General features: G+C 37.1%; 1 protein-coding gene across 2 annotated transcripts; it reads left to right on the top strand.

Moving 5' to 3' along the window:
* The first annotated feature begins 1,022 nt into the window (after nucleotides 1-1,022).
* Nucleotides 1,023-18,968, top strand: LOC127431861 (adenosine 3'-phospho 5'-phosphosulfate transporter 2-like). 2 transcript variants are annotated; one of them, XM_051682474.1, is made up of 11 exons: nucleotides 1,024-1,165; nucleotides 1,329-1,454; nucleotides 6,434-6,661; nucleotides 6,837-6,958; nucleotides 10,256-10,410; nucleotides 14,177-14,284; nucleotides 14,429-14,526; nucleotides 14,635-14,727; nucleotides 15,491-15,602; nucleotides 15,701-15,770; nucleotides 18,293-18,968. In XM_051682474.1, exons 3-11 carry the CDS (start codon nucleotides 6,449-6,451, stop codon nucleotides 18,441-18,443), a joined length of 1,122 nt encoding a protein of 373 aa, XP_051538434.1. In that variant the 5' UTR covers nucleotides 1,024-1,165; nucleotides 1,329-1,454; nucleotides 6,434-6,448; the 3' UTR covers nucleotides 18,444-18,968. The 2 variants fall into 2 exon arrangements, with proteins under 2 accessions (XP_051538436.1, XP_051538434.1); XM_051682476.1 differs by having other exon boundaries at nucleotides 1,023-1,454; nucleotides 17,611-18,435.
* Nucleotides 18,969-19,644: the final 676 nt, after the last annotated feature.

Here is a 19,644-nt window from a genome sequence, read left to right as displayed (position 1 = left end):
GGGGTGCAATGTCATCTGCTGGTGTTGGTCCATTGTGTTTTTTGAAAACCAAAGTCACTGCACCCATTTACCAAGAAATGTTGGAGCACTTTATGCTTCCTTCTGCTGACCAGCTTTTTAAAGATGCTGATTTAATTTTCCAGCCGGATTTGGCACCTGCCCACACTGCCAAAAGCACCAAAAGTTGGTTAAATGACCATGGTGTTGGTGTGCTTGACTGGCCAGCAAACTCACCAGACCTGAACCCCATAGAGAATCTATGGGGTATTGTCAAGAGGAAAATGAGAAACAAGAGACCAAAAAATGCAGATGAGCTGAAGGCCACTGTCAAAGAAACCTGGGCTTCCATACCCTCTCAGCAGTGCCACAAACTGATCACCTCCATGCCACACCGAATTGAGGCAGTAATTAAAGAAAAAGGAGCCCCTACCAAGTATTGAGTACATATACAGTAAATGAACATACTTTCCAGAAGGCCAACAATTCACTAAAAATGTTTTTTTTATTGGTCTTATGATGTATTCTAATTTTTTGAGATAGTGAATTGGTGGGTTTTTGTTAAATGTGAGCCAAAATCATCACAATTAAAAGAACCAAAGACTTAAACTACTTCAGTTTGTGTGCACTGAATTTATTTAATACACGAGTTTCACAATTTGAGTTGAATTACTGAAATAAATGAACTTTTCCACGACATTCTAATTTATTGAGATGCACCTGTATATTAAGGTGTCAAGTTTACAAAAAGCCCATTGTTGGAATGGATTCATTTATTATAAGATAGATAGATAGATAGATAGATAGATAGATAGATACACACCAATCAAAATAACAAAGTTTAATATGCTGTTATTTTTTAATCTCCATATTCACAGTGACAAATACTGTTTTTAATTAACTAATATTCTCAAAAAAAGTAACTATTTTTTTTTTCTTTTTACCAAAAAGTGCAGTAGTACTGTATAATCTGACAGACTGATATGTGTGTGCGTGTGTTTTGAGTGACGTGGTGATGAGGTCACAGTTCACCGGAAGCTGTTGGCTTCTGCCAGGGAGACTGAACAACACTACAGCACGAGCATTATCTTGTGTTTCACACAATTGACGCGGGGATTTGTGAATTATGAGTCTGATTTGTGTGTTGATCGGCTGGTCTGATGAAATGGTGTGTGTGTTAACTTAAGACGAGCAATTTAAACTGATTTTACACCCGGAAGTGGAGCTGTGCAGTAGTTGCTAGCCTAGCCGCTAACTCTCTTCATGTGTGTAAATGACAGATGAGTGAGTGATTCAGTGTGATAAATCACTCACATCTCAACTGTTTATAGTGACTGAAATCGCAGACTGCCGCTGTCATGAGTCGTATATCGGGCTGATGTGAGATGAGTGTGATGTACAGTCTCTGATCTGTGTAATTCAGCTGATCGATCACTCTGATCTTCTGCTGTATTCAGGTAAGATTCTGCTATATGTTGCTTAAGGCTGCTTGACAGACTGTGTATACAATGTATTGTATGCTGTCAATAACCAATGTATTAAAAAAACTATGGTATGACATTTTGAGCATTTATCGTGGTAATATTGTGGTATTGTTTTGTAGTACCTTCGGGTACCATGTTAATAACATGGTACATACTGTAAATATATAGTCAGTACCATGGTACTACCTTTTGATAGTATCACCATCACTGTACCAGTGTATCACCACTGTAGATCTGCAAGGGAAATTATCCCTGATCTAAACATATATCAGTGAATTCTGTTTTGTGTAGAGGTTGTTCAAGTGTGCAACAAAAGCAATAGCATATTACTAGAAACATGTCTTCATGTGTCCACATGCTACAGTAGCAAAAGATTTAGGCCTAATAGAAAAAGTCTGTCTTTTTTTTTTTTTTTTTTTTGCTTTATAACATTGAGTCTCAAATTTACCATGGTAATAATAATTTCCACCAAAATACCTTGTAAAGTGTGTAAAGTTGGTTTTAGCCACTACTGTCATCAAAAATAAAAATAAGCTTTATAAATATAACATATAGGCCTAAGTATCTGTATTTACTGTGTGTGTTTTTGGTGGTGTTTAAGTGGGTACCTTAGTAATTTAATATACAGTTGAAGTCAGAAGTTTACATACACCTTAGCCAAATACATTTAAACTCAGTTTTTCACAATTCCTGACATTTAATCATAGAAAACATTCCCTGTCAGTTAGGATCACTACTTTATTTTAAGAATGTGAAATGTCAGAATAATAGTAGAGAGAGTGATTTATTTCAGCTTTTATTTCTTTCATCACATTCCCAGTGTGTCAGAAGTTTACATACACTTTGTTAGTATTTGGTAGCATTGCCTTTAAATTGTTTAACTTGGGTCAGATGTTTTGGGTAGTCTTCCACAAGCTTCTCACAATAAGTTGCTGGAATTTTGGCCCATACCTCCAGACAGAACTGGTGTAACCGAGTCAGGTTTTTAGGCCTCCTTGCTCGCACATGCTTTTTCAGTTCTGCCCACAAATTTTCTATCAGATTGAGGTCAGGGCTTTGTGATGGCCACTCCAGTACCTTTACTTTGTTGTCCTTAAGCCATTTTGCCACAACTTTGGAGGTATGCTTGGGGTCATTGTCCATTTGGAAGACCCATTTGCGACCAAGCTTTAACTTCCTGGTTGATGTCTTGAGATGTTGCTTCAGTATATCCACGTAATTTTCCTTCCTCGTGATGCCATCTATTTTGCAAAGCACCCCCACAACATGATGCTGCCACCCCCATGCTTCACTGTTGGGATGGTGTTTTTTTTTAGCTTGCAAGCCTCAACCTTTTTCCTCCAAACATAATGATGGTCATTATGGCCAAACAGTTCAATTTTTGTTTCATCAGACCAGAGGACATTTCTCCAGAAAGTAAGATCTTTGTCCCCATGTGCACTTGCAAACTGTAGTCTGGCTTTTTAATGGCGGTTTGGAGCAGTGGCTTCTTCCTTACTGAGCAGTCTTTCAGGTTATGTCGATATAGGACTCGTCTTACTGTGGATATAGATACTTGTCTACCTGTTTCCTCCAGCATCTTTACAAGGTCCTTTGCTGTTGTTCTGGAATTGATTTGTATTTTTCACTCCAAACTATGTTCATCTCTAGGAGACATAATGTGTCTCCTTCCTGAGCTGTATGGTGGCTGCGTGTTCCCATGGTGTTTATACATTTATAGCGTACAATTGTTTGTACAGAGGAACGTGGTACCTTCAGGCATTTGGAAATTGCTCCCAAGGATGAACCAGACTTCTGGAGGTCCTTATTTTTTTATTTATTTTTTTCTGAGGTCTTGGCTGATTTCTTTTGATTTTCCCATGATGTCAAGCAAAGAGGCACTGAGTTTGAAGTTAGGCCTTACAATACATCCACAGGTAGACCTCCAATACATTACACCACCTATCAGAAGCTAATTGTCTAAAGGCTTGACCTCATTTTCTGGAATTTTCCAAGCTGCTTGAAGGCACATTTAACTTGTGTTTGTAAATTTCTGAACCACTGGAATTGTGATGTAGTCAATTAAAAGTGAAACAATATGTCTGTAAACAATTGTTGGCAAAATTACTTGTGTCATGCACAAAGCAGATGTCCTAAACGACTTGCCAAAACTATAGTTTGCTAATATAAAATCTGTGGAGTGGTTAAAAAATTAGTTTTAATGACTTCAACCTAAGTGCATGTAAACTTCTGACTTCAACTGTATATGTTATATATAATAAATTATATATAACATATTCTAGTAGGTAATACAAGAAATAAACCTGCCTTTTCTTTCAGTCTTATATTGTAAAGATGTTTTAACAGTGTGAAGACAGCTTCATGTGTCTTTATTAGTGCCCGACCGATATATTGGTATCGGCTTATATGTTTACCGATATGCGCTGATATGAAAACTTTTCAGAACATATAATGCAGAAAACAATGCTTTAGAATTGGTGTCATAGCGTAGTTTGTCCAGCAGAGTGCGCTCCGACTCCACTGTTTACAGAGCTGACTCTGAACTGACGGCGGTTCTGCAGACAGGGCGGAGTTCAGTGGTGTGTTCTCTGTAAATTGCTAACTAGTTTGTGAAATACATACTGGAAAGTTAATAAACAATGACCCCATCATTTCCCTTTCCAATATAACTAATATAACGTTAACACTGTCCCTGAAAACCATGTCACTCATGTTGATCATATCTGTTTGCTATGTTAGCCAGCTATAGTTTGTCAGTGTAGTCAGTAATGTAGCAGATTGAAAGGTAAACATCAGAGCATCTTTTTGCAGCTCAGCAGACAACGTTGCGGTGGTGGATTGTGTCTGTTGGGTGTTGATTTCACGCTACTCTGTTACCTAGTTGGTGAGACGCAATGCTGGTCCTTCTTTTACTCTCCGTGACAACGAGCTTATAGCTAACTAGCTAACCACGTAGCTACTTTCATTGTTGTCAGCTGAGTGGAAGCTAATGAGTAAACATGTATTCACCAAACTGTTTTGTTCAGGATTCACAGTTTGGTACCCCCTTCAACTGAACAACTCCAGTCATTTCATTTTACAAAATGTAATATTTAAAAGTCTGGTTTTCCACCGTTGAAAGTTTCCCCTGAACTTGTATAGCAGAATACAGTGTAACACCGGTGCTGCCCTTTATATTGACTCGGTAGTATTAATATAGTCAGCATTTGGCTGATATTAAACAGTAATACTGATGTTTATTTAGCTATTTTTTTATTTATTCTTTATTTTAATGGTCAGCATTTGACTGATACTAAGCAGTACTGATGTTTATTTAGCTATTTATTTTGTTTTTATTTATTCTTTATTTTCTCAGTGTTCATTTCTAGATATAATAATAATGTCAAATATTCTTTGATAAAAATATTTGTTTAAGAAAGCAGCCTTCTGAGTACCTTTGCATAGACATATCGGTGCAAATTGGTGCACAATCCACATAGAAAAGGTCTGTTTTCATTCCAGCTCAAAAATTAACTATATCGGCCACCATATCGGTAATTGGTGAATTTTCCCTCTCTAAAATCCCATATCGGTTGGGCTCTAGTCTTTATATGTGCACATTAAGTATCAAAAATTCCAAAAGGAAAAGTCTGTGTTTCTCCATTTTGTGGAATCAAAAATACTTAAAAAGTATCTTGGTAACAATAGTTTCTACTAAAATACCACAGTAATATACTAAAATATAAATAAATACTTGACGTTAGTTGCTAAAGTTAGGCTTCTGTTGCTATAATCTTCTTTTTCTTCTTCTTTCGGCTGCTTCCGTAAGGGGTCTCCACAGCGCACCATCTGTGATCCGCATATTTGGCTTGGCACAGGTTTTATACTGGATGCCCTTCCTGACGCAACCCCCAGTTGCTTCTGGTAATTTGATTTTAGCCACCACTGTTATCAAATTACAAATGTAATAGGCTAATATACAACATATAAGGTATTTTGGTGGTTACCTTGGTCATTTTAAGTAATGGTTTTTGGGTTAGTCAAGTAAGCAATGTGAAAAATAAAACACACTTTGCTTTCAAGCTTCCAGTCTGTTATTGTGAGTATGTTTTATATGTGCACATGATTATAACATATTGCACATAACTATCAAAGTAAGAAATAAGAAAGGCTCCAAAACCGCTTATGCACATTCTTAACGCAGAATGACACACTTCAACGTAACCAAAGTTCTTCAGGGCGATACTCACTGCGCATTCAAAAGCGCAGAACTGCAAGATAATATTGCGGGTACATACTAGTTCACGACATCAAGCAGTTTAAAAAAAAAGTTATACAGCAACTACAGTATTTAAGCAGTGTCAGACAGAATCAGCAAAAAACATTAATATCTCCACAACACCTCACAAACACGGGTATATTACTCACAGCAGAGGATTTTATGTCTGACAGTGATCGTCTTGAAATGTTCTTTGACCAGCTGCACATAAAAGGACTAAACCCAAAGCATAAAAGAAAGGAAATGTCTTGCGCTGACTGTTATTCATTGTTAAGCACAGCAAGTTATCATCAGGCAAAAAAATGCTCTTGAAGATGTTGCCTCTTTTAATTAATTGGTCTACAAATAAAAACACCACCACTAAACATAAATGTTAGTAGTTGACCCGACTAATTGACTTGTTAGGTGACTAGTCGCTTAGTCGACCACCCTGGCACATCCCTAAGGTAACCATTTTTCCCACTACAAACACCACAGTAATACGTAATACTACTCAGTTGTCATCAAAAAGCAATTAAACAAAGGCATAGAGATTTTTAAAGCTCTCTAAACTGTTAGAGGGAGTTCCCATGTTATTTTATTGTGATGTTACAATGTTACACAAGGTGATTTGGTGGAAACTATGGTTACCATGTTACATTTTTGTTGGTGAAACCTAAACAAATATGTGTACATTTATATTTTGATTTGTCAGGAGTCTGCAGACATCATGAGTGGTACATTTGGACTGGTGAACTACAGCTCCAGGAAGCACATCTCTATAACTGTGCCGTCATCCACAGAGGTGATGTCACCTCATATCAAATCAGTGGAAGAATTGAGAGTGCTGGGCATCAACCTCAGCAACTTTAACACACCAACACAGTTCTTTATTTGTGTGGCTGGAGTCTTCCTCTTTTACCTCATCTACGGCTACCTGCAGGTGACAATACGACCCACTGCACAGTCAGTGATCAAAATGTATATATTTGTGTCTGTGGTTTTTGCTAATTCTTCGAATTACTGAACAGGTCTGCTTTAATACAGTATATATGATGAATCTGTACTCATTTTGTCCTTGTAAAATTGCTGACTCTTGTTAAACTCATTGCTTTCAGGAGCTGATATTCTCAGTGGAGGGGTTTAAACCATTTGGCTGGTATCTTACTTTAGTGCAGTTTGGATTTTACTCTTTATTTGGTCTGGTGGAGTTACAGCTCACTCAGGATAAGAGGAGGAGGTGAGTTGTGCCCCCATAACATTATTAAGTTGTCAAAACAATCTTTTCCTTTGCTTGTTGTGTTGTCAAGCCCCTGTTTACACCTGACATTAAGATCAAAACACATTTGGAGAAACACACGTGACCACATCACATTTGACCTGTAAACAATAATGTGTCCCGTATAGCAGCGACCATTGGGCAAAATTTTTTTTTTAAACTTGTCTAGTTACATGTAGCTTTAAAAGACAACAACCATCTTATTCAGAACCGGTTCCATTTGAAAAAAAAAAATAAATACAGATACTAGAACTAATGAGTTCAGTTTGGTTAACGGTTCTCAAACTTGTGTGTTATGCCTATATACTTTTAAAACATCCAAAACTAGAATAAATAAAAAGTGATACTGCTGCAGGAGCATTGTTAACATATAATAGCTCACCCACAAATACACATTCCTTTTATTTTTTTACTCAACCAAACAGTCTTTTTTCATCTGTGAAACACAAGGCATGAGAGGATTGTGACTGGCAAGCTCCAAAAGTACATAAAAGTACCATCGTAAAAAGTCGTCCAAGCAAAGGTCATCCATATCACTCACATGCTGTATTTTAATTCTTATGATAGAATTGTGTGAGGAACAGACCGAAACATAAGTGTTCATTTTCCTCTTCACCTATTGAATCTGGTGCGCACGTGAGAACATCTTTGTTTACATACACATGTGCAGTGCAGTGTGCGCACTTGATTGCACATAAACGCTTTGGGCCATCGAGAGAGACGCGCTGCGGTGCCGGGTAAAAGTATAAACAAGGCTTAAGGAAATCCATGTTTATTTGTGCAATTACATACCAAGTAAAATAATAATAATAATAATAATAATAAAAAAATAAAAGATTTAATTCAGTATCATTTAAATGAATTGCAACTTTTCTGAACTGACTCTTTCTGGGTCTTTATCACAAACACATTCAAAACATCTAATAGTGCAGACAGCTTTCTCCACTGAATGGTCTAAACCATTATCTGCTTCTCATTAAAACACCAAATAAAAACACAATAACTTTTCTACAATGACGTTCATCTCCAGCACAACTTGTTGTCTGGATCATCATCATACTTTGATTCTGAACTCCTGTAATAAAGCAATTTTACAAAGCCACAAACCAGATTTTTTTCAGTAACCCATGGAATATCAAGGAATAAAATATTCTTATTGACAAAATTGATGACAAAAAAATGCCATTGTGTCAGAATTCCAAAGGAAAGGCATTGGTAACTCTGTTATTGGTAATTTTGACCCCTTTTACGAAGACTTGAGGCAGTGAGGCTCACAAGATTTTTGAGGCTTACATAAAATATCAAGGAATTCAATGTTTTTATTAGGGTGACAATTAACGCGTTAACGCATGCGATTAATTAAAAAAGTTTAGCGTGTTCATTTTTCTAAATCGCGATTAGTGCATTTACCGTTAATACAGCATAAACACTGGTGTGAAGGGCGGAACCTTTGTAATGTGTCCGCCCGGAGTCATTACACAGACACACAACAGCGCCAGAGCCCTTCTACCAAGAGGAGCCTACAAGCTTAACATAAAACTACATAACGCGGCGGTCCCATAGACATTCTATAGGCAGTACTGTCATAACACGCAAGTTGACTGTTACGCTCTCTCCTATTATGTGGTTGTTATATCAGTAAATAAATGAATCTCTGACAGCGCTTCCCTGTCAGTGATAAAATGGAGAAAGGAGCTCTTAACCCTATTTGACATACAAAATAAGCAGAGATGGGACTTGTGATAGAAATCAAGTATTTTTCAGCCTATGCAAGGCACATTTTAATTACCACAGAAGCACACCAGATCTTAACTATCACCAAAACACAGAATGAGACACTTTTGTCTGCAAGCGCTGTTCATGGTGAGTTCAAAGCAGTGAGTTTGACTCTGGCGTTGACGCTCTGACGCAAATCATGAATGCAGCTTCACGATTGCTGTAACTAAGTGGATAGCCACTGTCTACCGGCAGATTAATATTGTTGAGCATGAGAGTTTAAGAGATTTAATGTCCATTGCAATGAATATGCAACCAATGGGGAAACTAATTCTTTCAATTAGTCAAACTCCCACTTAGACTTTGGGAAATGTTTAATGTTACTTGAATTGGTGATATTTTGGTGCATTTCTATCTTTATACTGTGGAAGTCTTTGTTTGAAAAATGTTAATAAAGCATTATATTGTTATATGTTGTTTTCTTTTCTTTCCTAAAATGGAAATAAATACATTTTGACAAGAAAAGAAGTATATATAGTGTCAAATTTCAGCACTCAATAAATCTGCGATTAATCACAAGGAACTTTTTTTTTTTTTTTAAGTGTATGCAATTAATCACGATTAAAAATTAATCCCATAGACTTATATATAATCGACTTATAGCACTAGTTTTTATTGATAAAATATTCCAAAAATCACACACTACCAGTTCAAATCGAACCCCTTTATGTAAACCAATGACTAATGAGGTTGGTCTTTTTTTAAATCTACAGCGTGAAATAAACAGCACAACCAGTGTAGTCCGATTTCCAAATAGATGAAACGTATGAGTCGGTTCTTTTGAAATCTAAAGTGTGTAGCAAGCGTGACCAGTGGAGCCTGGTTCACAAACACATGAAAGCTAGTTCTTTGAATCTACATTGCAAACATACAGTGCTGAATGTATGACTTTTATCTGACGGTTCATTTTACTGAATCAAAAACTGAACCACGAGTCATTCATTTCACCATATCTAACTCGTGAGACATCAGAGTAATTACCGACTGGCTGTTCATATGACAATCTACAGATCTACATAGATACACATTTTGAGTGTTGTTGTAATTAGTGTTAGATATTTTATAAAAAATTAATCAATTAAATATCTTAATTTAAAAGTCTGTGTAAACACCTTTTGCAAAAATCTGTTTTGTTAAAATCAGAAATGATCTCATGATTTGGTAACCACCGAGGGCAGTAAATTCAATAAGAATTGCATTTCTTATTTCCAAATATTTCTTCTTCAAAAGTGCTAAAAGAATAGTAAATTGAATCGTTAAGGAACCAGAATCATTACGAGTAATCGGAACTGGAATCTGGGAAATTTACAATTCCCAGCCCTACAATGAGATGCATGTTAATAGCAGAAGTAAAAAGAGCCCATGGAAGTTCTACTTCTGCATATCAGTGTAAATCTGAGTTATGAAAACATGTTTAAATAGCAAATAGAATAAGGAATAGGAAATCATAAAATTAATTTACTGAACTCTTGTTTTTTTTAGGATACCATGCAAAACATACATGATCATCGCATTTTTAACAGTTGGGACTATGGGCCTGTCCAACACTTCACTTGGCTACTTGAACTATCCTACACAAGTCATCTTTAAGTGCTGCAAACTCATTCCTGTTATGATTGGAGGAGTCTTCATACAAGGTAAATGATAATCACATCACATGTGTGACATCGCTGTCACACACGTGAAACTAACCCTGTCAAATGAGCTCGGCTTTTCTTTGGTCCGCTATTTTCTGTGAACAAGTTCCTTGTTTTTTGTGTCTTTTCTTTCACTGGCCACTGCTGTTTTGGGGTTCTTCACTGGTCTTATGCAAGATTTGGATTGCATTTTTGATTTCTTGGAACAAGAAAAAATGCGAGCAGTTGCATGTTTCCCCTCTCATTTTATGGGGATATTTCTTTTTATTCTGTGCTGTTGTGGACGTGGCTTCCCCTGAGGCTGCTGCATCAGATCAGTGAGCCGTTGGTTCAGGATGCTCGTGAGATGCCCAACCATCAAAGCTGGACCGAATCAAAGCACGCCACGGCAACCTGCTGCATCACCTCCATCCCCACGGCAACTACCTGTTTGAGAACACTCTTCTTCATGTATTCTATTCTTTCACTCTTTTCTTTCTTACTCTGTCATGTTTTTTGTCTTTTAACATGTCCGATCTCAAACTCCCCCTCTCTTCTCGCCTGTTTGATTGTGATGAGTTGATGAGTCCAGCGGAAAGAGCAGGAAATCTCATTCACTCTCTCCTGAAACGGTTCACGGCTCAACTTGTGAAAAGATTTTTGTAAAGGAACCTGCGGACAGATCCTCTCTCAACTCTACAGATGCGAGACATACATGGTTGTCTCTCTCTCTCTTTCTGCCCCATTCAGCCCTGCTGATCTCATTTACATGACAAGAATTTTAAGGACACTGAAGATAATGCAGACGATCAAGTCCAAAATTAACACTCACCAAAGTAAGAAAGTTGGTCTGTAACATTACTAGGAACTGCAACATAATTTATGGTTTAAATCACAATTTAAGAACAGTAGTCTGACCACCGCCGATGTCATGAGACATGAGAGATTCGCTTTACACAAGAAAATGTGGTGATGTGAGGTCTGATTACCGTTTTTATAGAGGTGGGAATCTTAAGGAATTTAACTATTTTGTTTCAGTTTCTGATTTTTCTTAATGGTTATTTATTTATTTATTTTATCCCCTTTTCTCCCAATTTGGAATGCCCAATTCCCACTACTTAGTAGGTCCTCGTGGTGGTGCGGTTACTCACCTCAATCCGGGTGGTGGAGGAGAAATCTCAGTTGCCTCTGCTTCTGAGACAGTCAATCCACACATCTTATCACATGGCTCGCTGTGCATGACATAGCATGTGGAGGCTCATGTTACTCTCCGCGAGTCCACGCACAACTTACCACACACCCTACTTAGAGCAAGAACCACCAATCGGTTACCCCATGTGACTCTACCCTCCCTAGCAACCGGGCCAATTTGGTTGCTTAGGAGACCTGGCTGGAGTCACTCAACACACCCTGGATTCAAACTCGTGACTCCAGGGGTGGTAGTCAGCACCAATACTCGCTGAGCTACCCAGGCCCCCTCTCTTAATGGTTCTTGTTCCTTTTATGGTTCCATTAACGATAATTTTAGGTCTTTTTAGGAAAAATATTTTGAAAAAAATAAATGCAATTCTTATTGGATTTACTGCCCTCATTGTTGCCAAATGATGAGATTATTTCAGATTTGAACAGAACAGAAGTGTGTTTATACAGACTTTTAGCTGACTTTTTAGAGGGAGCCAAAAAAAAACTACCATTGACTACAACAAAACTTATAAAGTGTATCTTAAACTACTGTACATGCTGTTATATGAACAACCAGTCAGTAATTTTTTAGGTCTTAAGAGCACAAGATTTAAAGCCCAAAGTGTACTTCGGTTTTGACGCGAACGCTTAGTGCCTTTCAAAGTATACTTCATTTGACTGCGTGCATACACAGGCGGTTGGCGCATGCACACTTTGACTGCTATGAGATACTGGACTATTTCTGTTCAGGAGTTTAGACTCATAAATATGTCTTAATATTCCTACAGACTCGAGTTAAACAAATGCAGGTATCTTCTGACCTCCTCACACGTGCTCTTGACTTGTGCATCCACTGTTGTTGTTTCTACCTTCATCTCCAGATGCTTAATTGTGAGTGTTGCCACCTTGTGAACCCACTAATTAGTGCAAATAATTCCAGGCACATGCGCACTCTGCTGATGATGAAATTTGTGTCACGCATACTGTATGCAGATAGATACCAAGCATACAGACCGAAGTATACTTTAGGTGCACAAATTGTAATAAAGTAAAAAATGTTTGCTTATTTTTAGTCAGACATGACAAAATCAATTATTTGTGGCTCAGTGAGTCAGATCAATTAAGTAACTGCTCTGAATGATTCACAGTGTTCAGTTTTTTTTTATTTTTTATTTTTTTTTATTCACAATTGAATCACTTAAGTTGTATCCTTCCTCAATTTGTAAGTCGCTTTGGATAAAAGCATTTGCTAAATGAATAAATGTAAATATAGACACAAGCAGCAATCATCGGGGGCCAAGCACATATGGAGAGATGACCAAAATTATCAGATTTGACAAAAAAGATCCTGTAGATGTCGACATAGTTGTTTTGGTGTTGGTTAGGGTAAGGTAAGCCTAATCCCTAACCCTAAAGGCATGAGTATAATTCAGTTGTCTGCTTTGATGATGGCCTGATCATGCGCCAGCCATTGACTGTACCAAAAGAGTATCACAAAGCAGTTGTAGTGGGCATGTGTCGAACACTTCCGTATTTGCTTGCGGTCAGAACAGTATACTTTAAAAGGCAATGTGGTCGGCCAGGCGTGATCCAATCCGGAACGCAGATAAATGAAGTATAGCTGGCCTTAACTCAAACCCTAACCATCTTAACAGTAGCAGAAATAGGATTTTCTTAAGTTATAGCGCCCCCTAGCATCACAAATTGATGAAATTTTGCACATAACCTCAGAATGTTCTCTTGTCCATGTGTTTTAAGTTTTGTTAAGTTTGAATATTGTGCTTACAAGATACAGGCCAATGAGTCATTATAGGCTACACCCAAAAACTTATTGTCTTATATCTTCTAAACAATTTCATGTATCAAAATTCTTTTGATAACTTTTTGTCAGGAGGGTCTGTAGATGATATATACCAAATTTCATACGAATCGAAGTTTAGGCCTAGGACGAGTTCCAAAAAGTAGGATTTGACGATGTGTACCGGGTTTTGTTACGTTTGGACTTTGCGTTGAGTAGATACTGATCAATGAATAAAATTGGGACCATCCTGCTAAGTTTGGTGTCTCTAGGGCTTTTTTTTTGCTGTCCATATGCTTTTAGGGCAGAAGAAGAAGAAGAAAATCCTAACAAATACAATAGTGTTCCAGCACCTTTGGTGCTTGGCCACCTAAATATGTGTAACACAGTTAATGTACTTTAAAGTAATTACATTAAAGTCAGTAACTAATCTGAATTTAAAATGTAATGGGTTACACTCTTTTTTTCTTTTTTTTTTTTTTACTAAAAAAAGCAGTTCTGTTTACAATAATGAAATACTTTGTAATCAGGTCACACCCAACACTGGTGGCAACACATGTGGAATATTACTTGCATTACTGCACCAAAACAAATATGATGATGTGTCTGTCTGTCAATAAATAAGTATATAAATACAATAAAGGCCAAAAAAACACTGCAAAATACAGTATAGTGGCTGGTAAATGCTCTCAAATCACCTGCCATTTGAAATGTGTACCCTGTTTACAAGGCTTTTGTGATGTGCTTGAGTTGATCTGTATCAGAGTTTCTTGGTTTTACAGTGTTTGTTTGTGATGTGTGTTTTAGGAAAGCGCTATAACGTTGCGGATGTGTCTGCTGCTTTCTGCATGAGTCTGGGGCTGATCTGGTTCACATTGGCAGACAGTAAGATTGCACCTAACTTCAACGTAACAGGTATGATGTCAGGCTACAGGTTTGTTTTTCTATTTATTTCTGCCATGAACATGAGAGTAAACAACTTCCTTTCATCTGTCTAATATTTTATGTAATTGAATAATATTTTACACCTTTAAATGTTTTGTTTGTGATGTTTTCTAGGAGTCATCCTCATATCTATGGCTCTCTGTGCGGATGCTGCGATTGGGAATGTGCAGGAGAAAGCCATGAAATTCCATAATGGAACCAACTCAGAGATGGTACACAGTACACACTGTAGAAGTTTTACCAGCATTGTGTGGTTGTTTGTATCTCTTGTCCAAAAGGACTGTGGTGTATTAATCCATAATTATTTTTTTGTGGTGCAGGTCTTATACTCTTATTCCATTGGCTTTGTGTATATTCTGTTGGGTCTGCTGTGTGTGGGGGGGCTTGGACCTGCTGTCTCATTCTGCTCTCAGGTAGGTTTTAAAACGAATATACTGTGTAGTAAAATACTTATCACTTATGAATGCATTTAAAGAGGACATTTTCTGCACACTTGTAATGTTGTATGTTTCTCCTAAAGTCTACTTATAATGTTAGTCATGTTTTAGTGTTTTGGGACCCACTTTATATTAGGTGTCTTTAATTACTATGTATTTAAGCATTTAATACAATGTACTTATTATGTACATATGTGTTGTTGCATTGTACTTACATTTAAAGTACCTGCATTTAATTACATTTGTAGTTATACTGTTAACCTTAATCCTAAACCTAAACCTACCCCAACCCTTACCCTAAACCCTAACCCCTAACCCTACTCCTTAACCTAACTGTACCCTCAATCTCAGTAGCAGCAAATGTGGATCTTGTGAGAATTATGTAGAACAACATGCAGTAACACAATAAATACATTGCATTGTATGTATTTTAATGTAAGTAAATAGTAGTTAAAGTCACCTAATATAAAGTGGACTTGTGTTTGTATTTGTTAAACATTTTTGGTCACTACATAATTCTCATAATTTGAGTTATTTTATAGTTTTGATGACGTTACTATTTTTCTCAAATGTGGAAATTGATGATAATAATAAAGAATAAGTTGGTCCGTATGTCTGCATGGTACTGTATATAAAGCAAAAAAATCCTGCTTTCCATGATAGGACCCTTTCAGAAGTCTGTATTTCAGTGTCAAAATGCATTATGTACTCAAATGTATATGTTTTTTTCCACCCTCAGCATCCAGTGACGACCTATGGTTACGCATTCTTCTTTTCCCTGACGGGATATTTTGGCATTTCATTTGTACTAGCGTTAATAAAGTTATTTGGTGCACTGGTCGCTGTCACAGGTGAGATGCTCTGATGTGGTTATTTTGGGATGGTCATTAAAATGTAATTAATAGATGAAGTGAATTAATGCAATAACTTTATTCTTTAATTTTTTCAGTGACTACAGGAAGGAAAGCCATGACCATTGTACTGTCCTTTCTGTTCTTTTCAAAGCCTTTCACTTTTCAGTAAGTAGGCCTGAATCTTTATAAACACAACGTAATGTGATGTATTACTATTTGAAACCGAATATTCAGCTGGGGGAATAAAAAAAGGCTGGGCTTGATTGTAATCATTGGGATTTGATTCAATCATGAGGGATGAAACATGTTAAGCTGTGATATTGGTTAACATTATTTTCTCCACCCACACAGACTTGGTTACATCGGCATCAGTGGACAAATTTTTATTTTGTTCAATATTACATTTGCTGATTAATCATGCAAAATAAAGGCTGAAACATACTCTACGCAAGTACAGGAAAGCAGATGCTACTAGCTACATCAGTTTCATCAATTTTGTGTTTGTTGTGGAGATGTGCGAGACTAGTCGACTAGTTGACTAAACGGTTCTGATGCTGCTAGTCGACACTGGAATTACTAGTCGGTTAATATTTCCCCCCATTAAACTGATAATAATTTTTACACATTTACATTTGGCTTTATATTTTTACAGAGGCTGCACTTAAATTACTGTCATATTAATGTTACATATTTTAAATAGAATTAATAATACAAATATTATTTAAAAAAGAGGATTTCTGGAGCAGATTCAAAGTTTTATTTCACCTCAGGCTGCGCGAGCTTCTTCCCTCTCTCTCGCGGTGCGCGCAGGAAAATGTCCTCTCACTAGACAAGCAAACTCAGCAAAGTAGTTATGAAATCACTTCGGTGGTGCGGGAATCGGCTTTCCAAATGTTTGAAAGTCCCTAAGGATGTTTTCACATTCGAGTCTTCTTTAAATCTGTGCATGCTTGTACGTTATTTTCCGCTGAGCGGGCTTTTTCAAGCGCAGGATAGCCGCCTCAGGTGAGTCAAGTACAGTCTTTCACCATGTCGACGTGTTAATTTTGTTCATCAAAAAATATATGCTTTTGAGTGAGTAGCCTAGTTTATTTTTAATGAGGTACCGACTGCTTAACGGGTTAAACTTTCTTTTATTCTGTGTGCACGTCATGTTTAGAATACATTAGGTTTATTGTAGGCTACATCACAGGCATATTTTATCTTATGGCTCCTTTTTTTTTTTTTTAACATCGTAACTGTTATTGGTTAACGTTCTTTACCGAACAGCTGTCATATTAGATCAATGGCTAATGCACGACTGCACGTCGTGAAATACGCGCAACTTTTCGGCGTATTTTTTTCTCTCTCATAGATTTGGCTTAATCTACCTGTTAATTATTTTCAACAATGTCCTGACTGTTTTAATATGTTAAGAAACTTTTACTTTGTGATTTCTGTTTAGAACAGACTTTTAGGGTTGTTCCATTGATCCTGCACTATTCATTCAATTGTTTTCAATAAATAAACCTGTATTTGCTAAAGGTGAATGCGTGTCATGTTCTATATTTAATGTACAATGATCATAATTCAAGGCGAGCACGTCGCAGATAAATGCCCCTTTTCAGCAGAATTTGGCATCGGATGTGGAATAGATTAAGTATTTTCTCATACATTTTTTTTTACTGTTTTCTGAAGGTTGGTTTCTCTTTAGACTAGTCGATTAGTCGGTTAAAAAACTTCAGTTTAAACGACAGTCAAATTAGTCGTAGCGCACATCCCTAGTTTGTTGTGTTCCAAAATGTGTCAGACTGCAATTCATATATAACATTGCATTCTCAACATTACCATAAGGGTGCTATAGCCAAGGGTTAAATTAGGGCAGAATGCTTTGGAACGGCATACCAGCACCTCCGATTCCAAAAAGAAAGAAACAAATAATCCTGTCTGTAATCCCAACCCCCTGCTGAAGCCATCAGTCCACGTTATGTCAAGTTTTTATTTATTTTTATTTTTTTTTTAAAAGGGTTTAATAGCGGAATTCCTGGTGATGAACTACACTACCCATGATCCTGAATAGAAATTATCCACCAGTCAGAGAACTGCAGCCAAAAAAGTACACCAAAAGAGCTCTGTAGCATCCGCCCACTTCCATAACACACTGTGAATGACGCAATCAAGTCGTTCTCCCTACGCTCTTAAACTACTTACATATTTTCATATACAAATCTGAATATTTTGCAATACAGTTAAAATACTGTATATTGATTCTATATTTATTATCAAAAAAAAAACTTTAAATCAATAGTTTTATATTGTTCCATTGTTTTTAATTCAATAACGTAATTTGCAGTGCTTCCTGAGATTGTAGTTCATTCCCTCATTAAAGATGTTAAGTACATAGCCTTATACCTTTGTCTTTGTGTCTGATTTCCAAATATTGATAATAATGATTTCCTGATTTTCTTTAAATCAAAGTTTTTTTTTTTAAAGTTGTGGTTCACCTTGGAGCTGGTCTACTTGGTTCATGGCTTACAGCTCTTTTACTGTATGAAGGATTATAATGAAATCCCCATTTTAAGAAATTAAAGAGAATAAACTTCTATATGAGCTAACAAACATGGACTAAAAGCCACAAAATTCCACAATTTCATTTCATGTTGACATTTCTGTTTTGTTGAGAATGATCGGTTGTGACTCTTTCACAGGTATGTTTGGGGAGGTCTGCTGGTGGTGTTTGGCATCTTCCTGAATGTCTACAGTAAAAACAAAGACAAAATGAAGCTCCCTTCATTAGCGGAGCTCAAAAAACGAGTACTCAGGAGCAGGAAGGTCCGTCTTCTGTCTCAGAACGTGTAGGAGGATGAACTGTAAAGCATTCATGATGGCCTTCTCCTCCTTCCTACATCTGGTGGTGCTCAGGTGTGGTCTGGAGCCCAAGTGGGCACAAACACCCACACGTGGTCGAGTCAGGACTTGTGGATTGTGGGGACCTGTTTGATGCAAAAGGACTGTAAACAAGAGCCAAAAATGCAATGATTTGCACTGGACAATGGGTGAAACTGAAGGTGGAAAGGGTTTCAAGAGAATATATATATATTTTTTTTACTAATCATGTCCTGATTAGAATGTTGGCCTAACAGAACCAGTGACATTTTAAATGAACTTTGACCCAAATGTGCCACAAAATACTGGCAACATTCAATACAGTAAGGACTCTATTTCTTGAGTAAATTGATTGTACAGGAACAAAAAAGAAATCGATGACTGTTTTTGTTTTAAGGGCTGACATTCGGAAGTGGATCAAGTTATCAGCTTCCACATTTGCTAAGCATTTGTTTGGCGAAAGGGTGGCTGTTATTGCATTAAAAAAAAAAACTGGAAAGTTGATTCAGACATTTTGGAGTGTTTTCATGAATAATGGTGTCTCTTATCCATTGGCTCCAGCACGGAATGTTGAACGCCTGCCAGGCTCTTCTTCAGATGTGTCGCCCTGCGATTGCCCAGGGCCTGTTTGATTAGTAATCCTGGAAGAAGATAGCATTAGAAAGAAAACAAACATTGTGCACAGGGCTTGGCTTTAGACCTCATTTAGATGAGCAGAACGTCACATGTGTGTATGCACATGTGTGTTTGTGAATGTGTGTGACTTTTTCAAAGCCTGAGGGAGATGATTATTGTGCCGTTGTTGCCACCTCTCCCTTTACACTTACTGCCAGTTAGCAAACAGCATTAGCACAGATAGCTCAGTACACAAAGGACTAGCTGCAGTTTGACTGACTTTAATTTTTCCATTATTTGGAATCCTAGACACTCAATCAAATGTTACAACTTAAATACAGACCATACACAAATATCACAGTGAACATCAAGATATCAAAATGAAGCTTGCTAATCATAAAATAGTCTTTAGCACAGTCATCTTTTATCTAGATAAAAACAGCACAGCAACATAGGGTTAACCAATCGCCTGAGATTTTTTCCAGACCAATGGAAGACAGGAGAGTGTTCAAGAAACCTGTTTGTAGACAATCATTGTTTTTGCAATTCTGTTCGACAC

Source organism: Myxocyprinus asiaticus, chromosome 41 (assembly GCF_019703515.2).
Source record: "Myxocyprinus asiaticus isolate MX2 ecotype Aquarium Trade chromosome 41, UBuf_Myxa_2, whole genome shotgun sequence".
Classification (NCBI taxonomy): domain Eukaryota; kingdom Metazoa; phylum Chordata; class Actinopteri; order Cypriniformes; family Catostomidae; genus Myxocyprinus; species Myxocyprinus asiaticus.
This window is presented reverse-complemented; position numbering and strand designations above follow the sequence as displayed.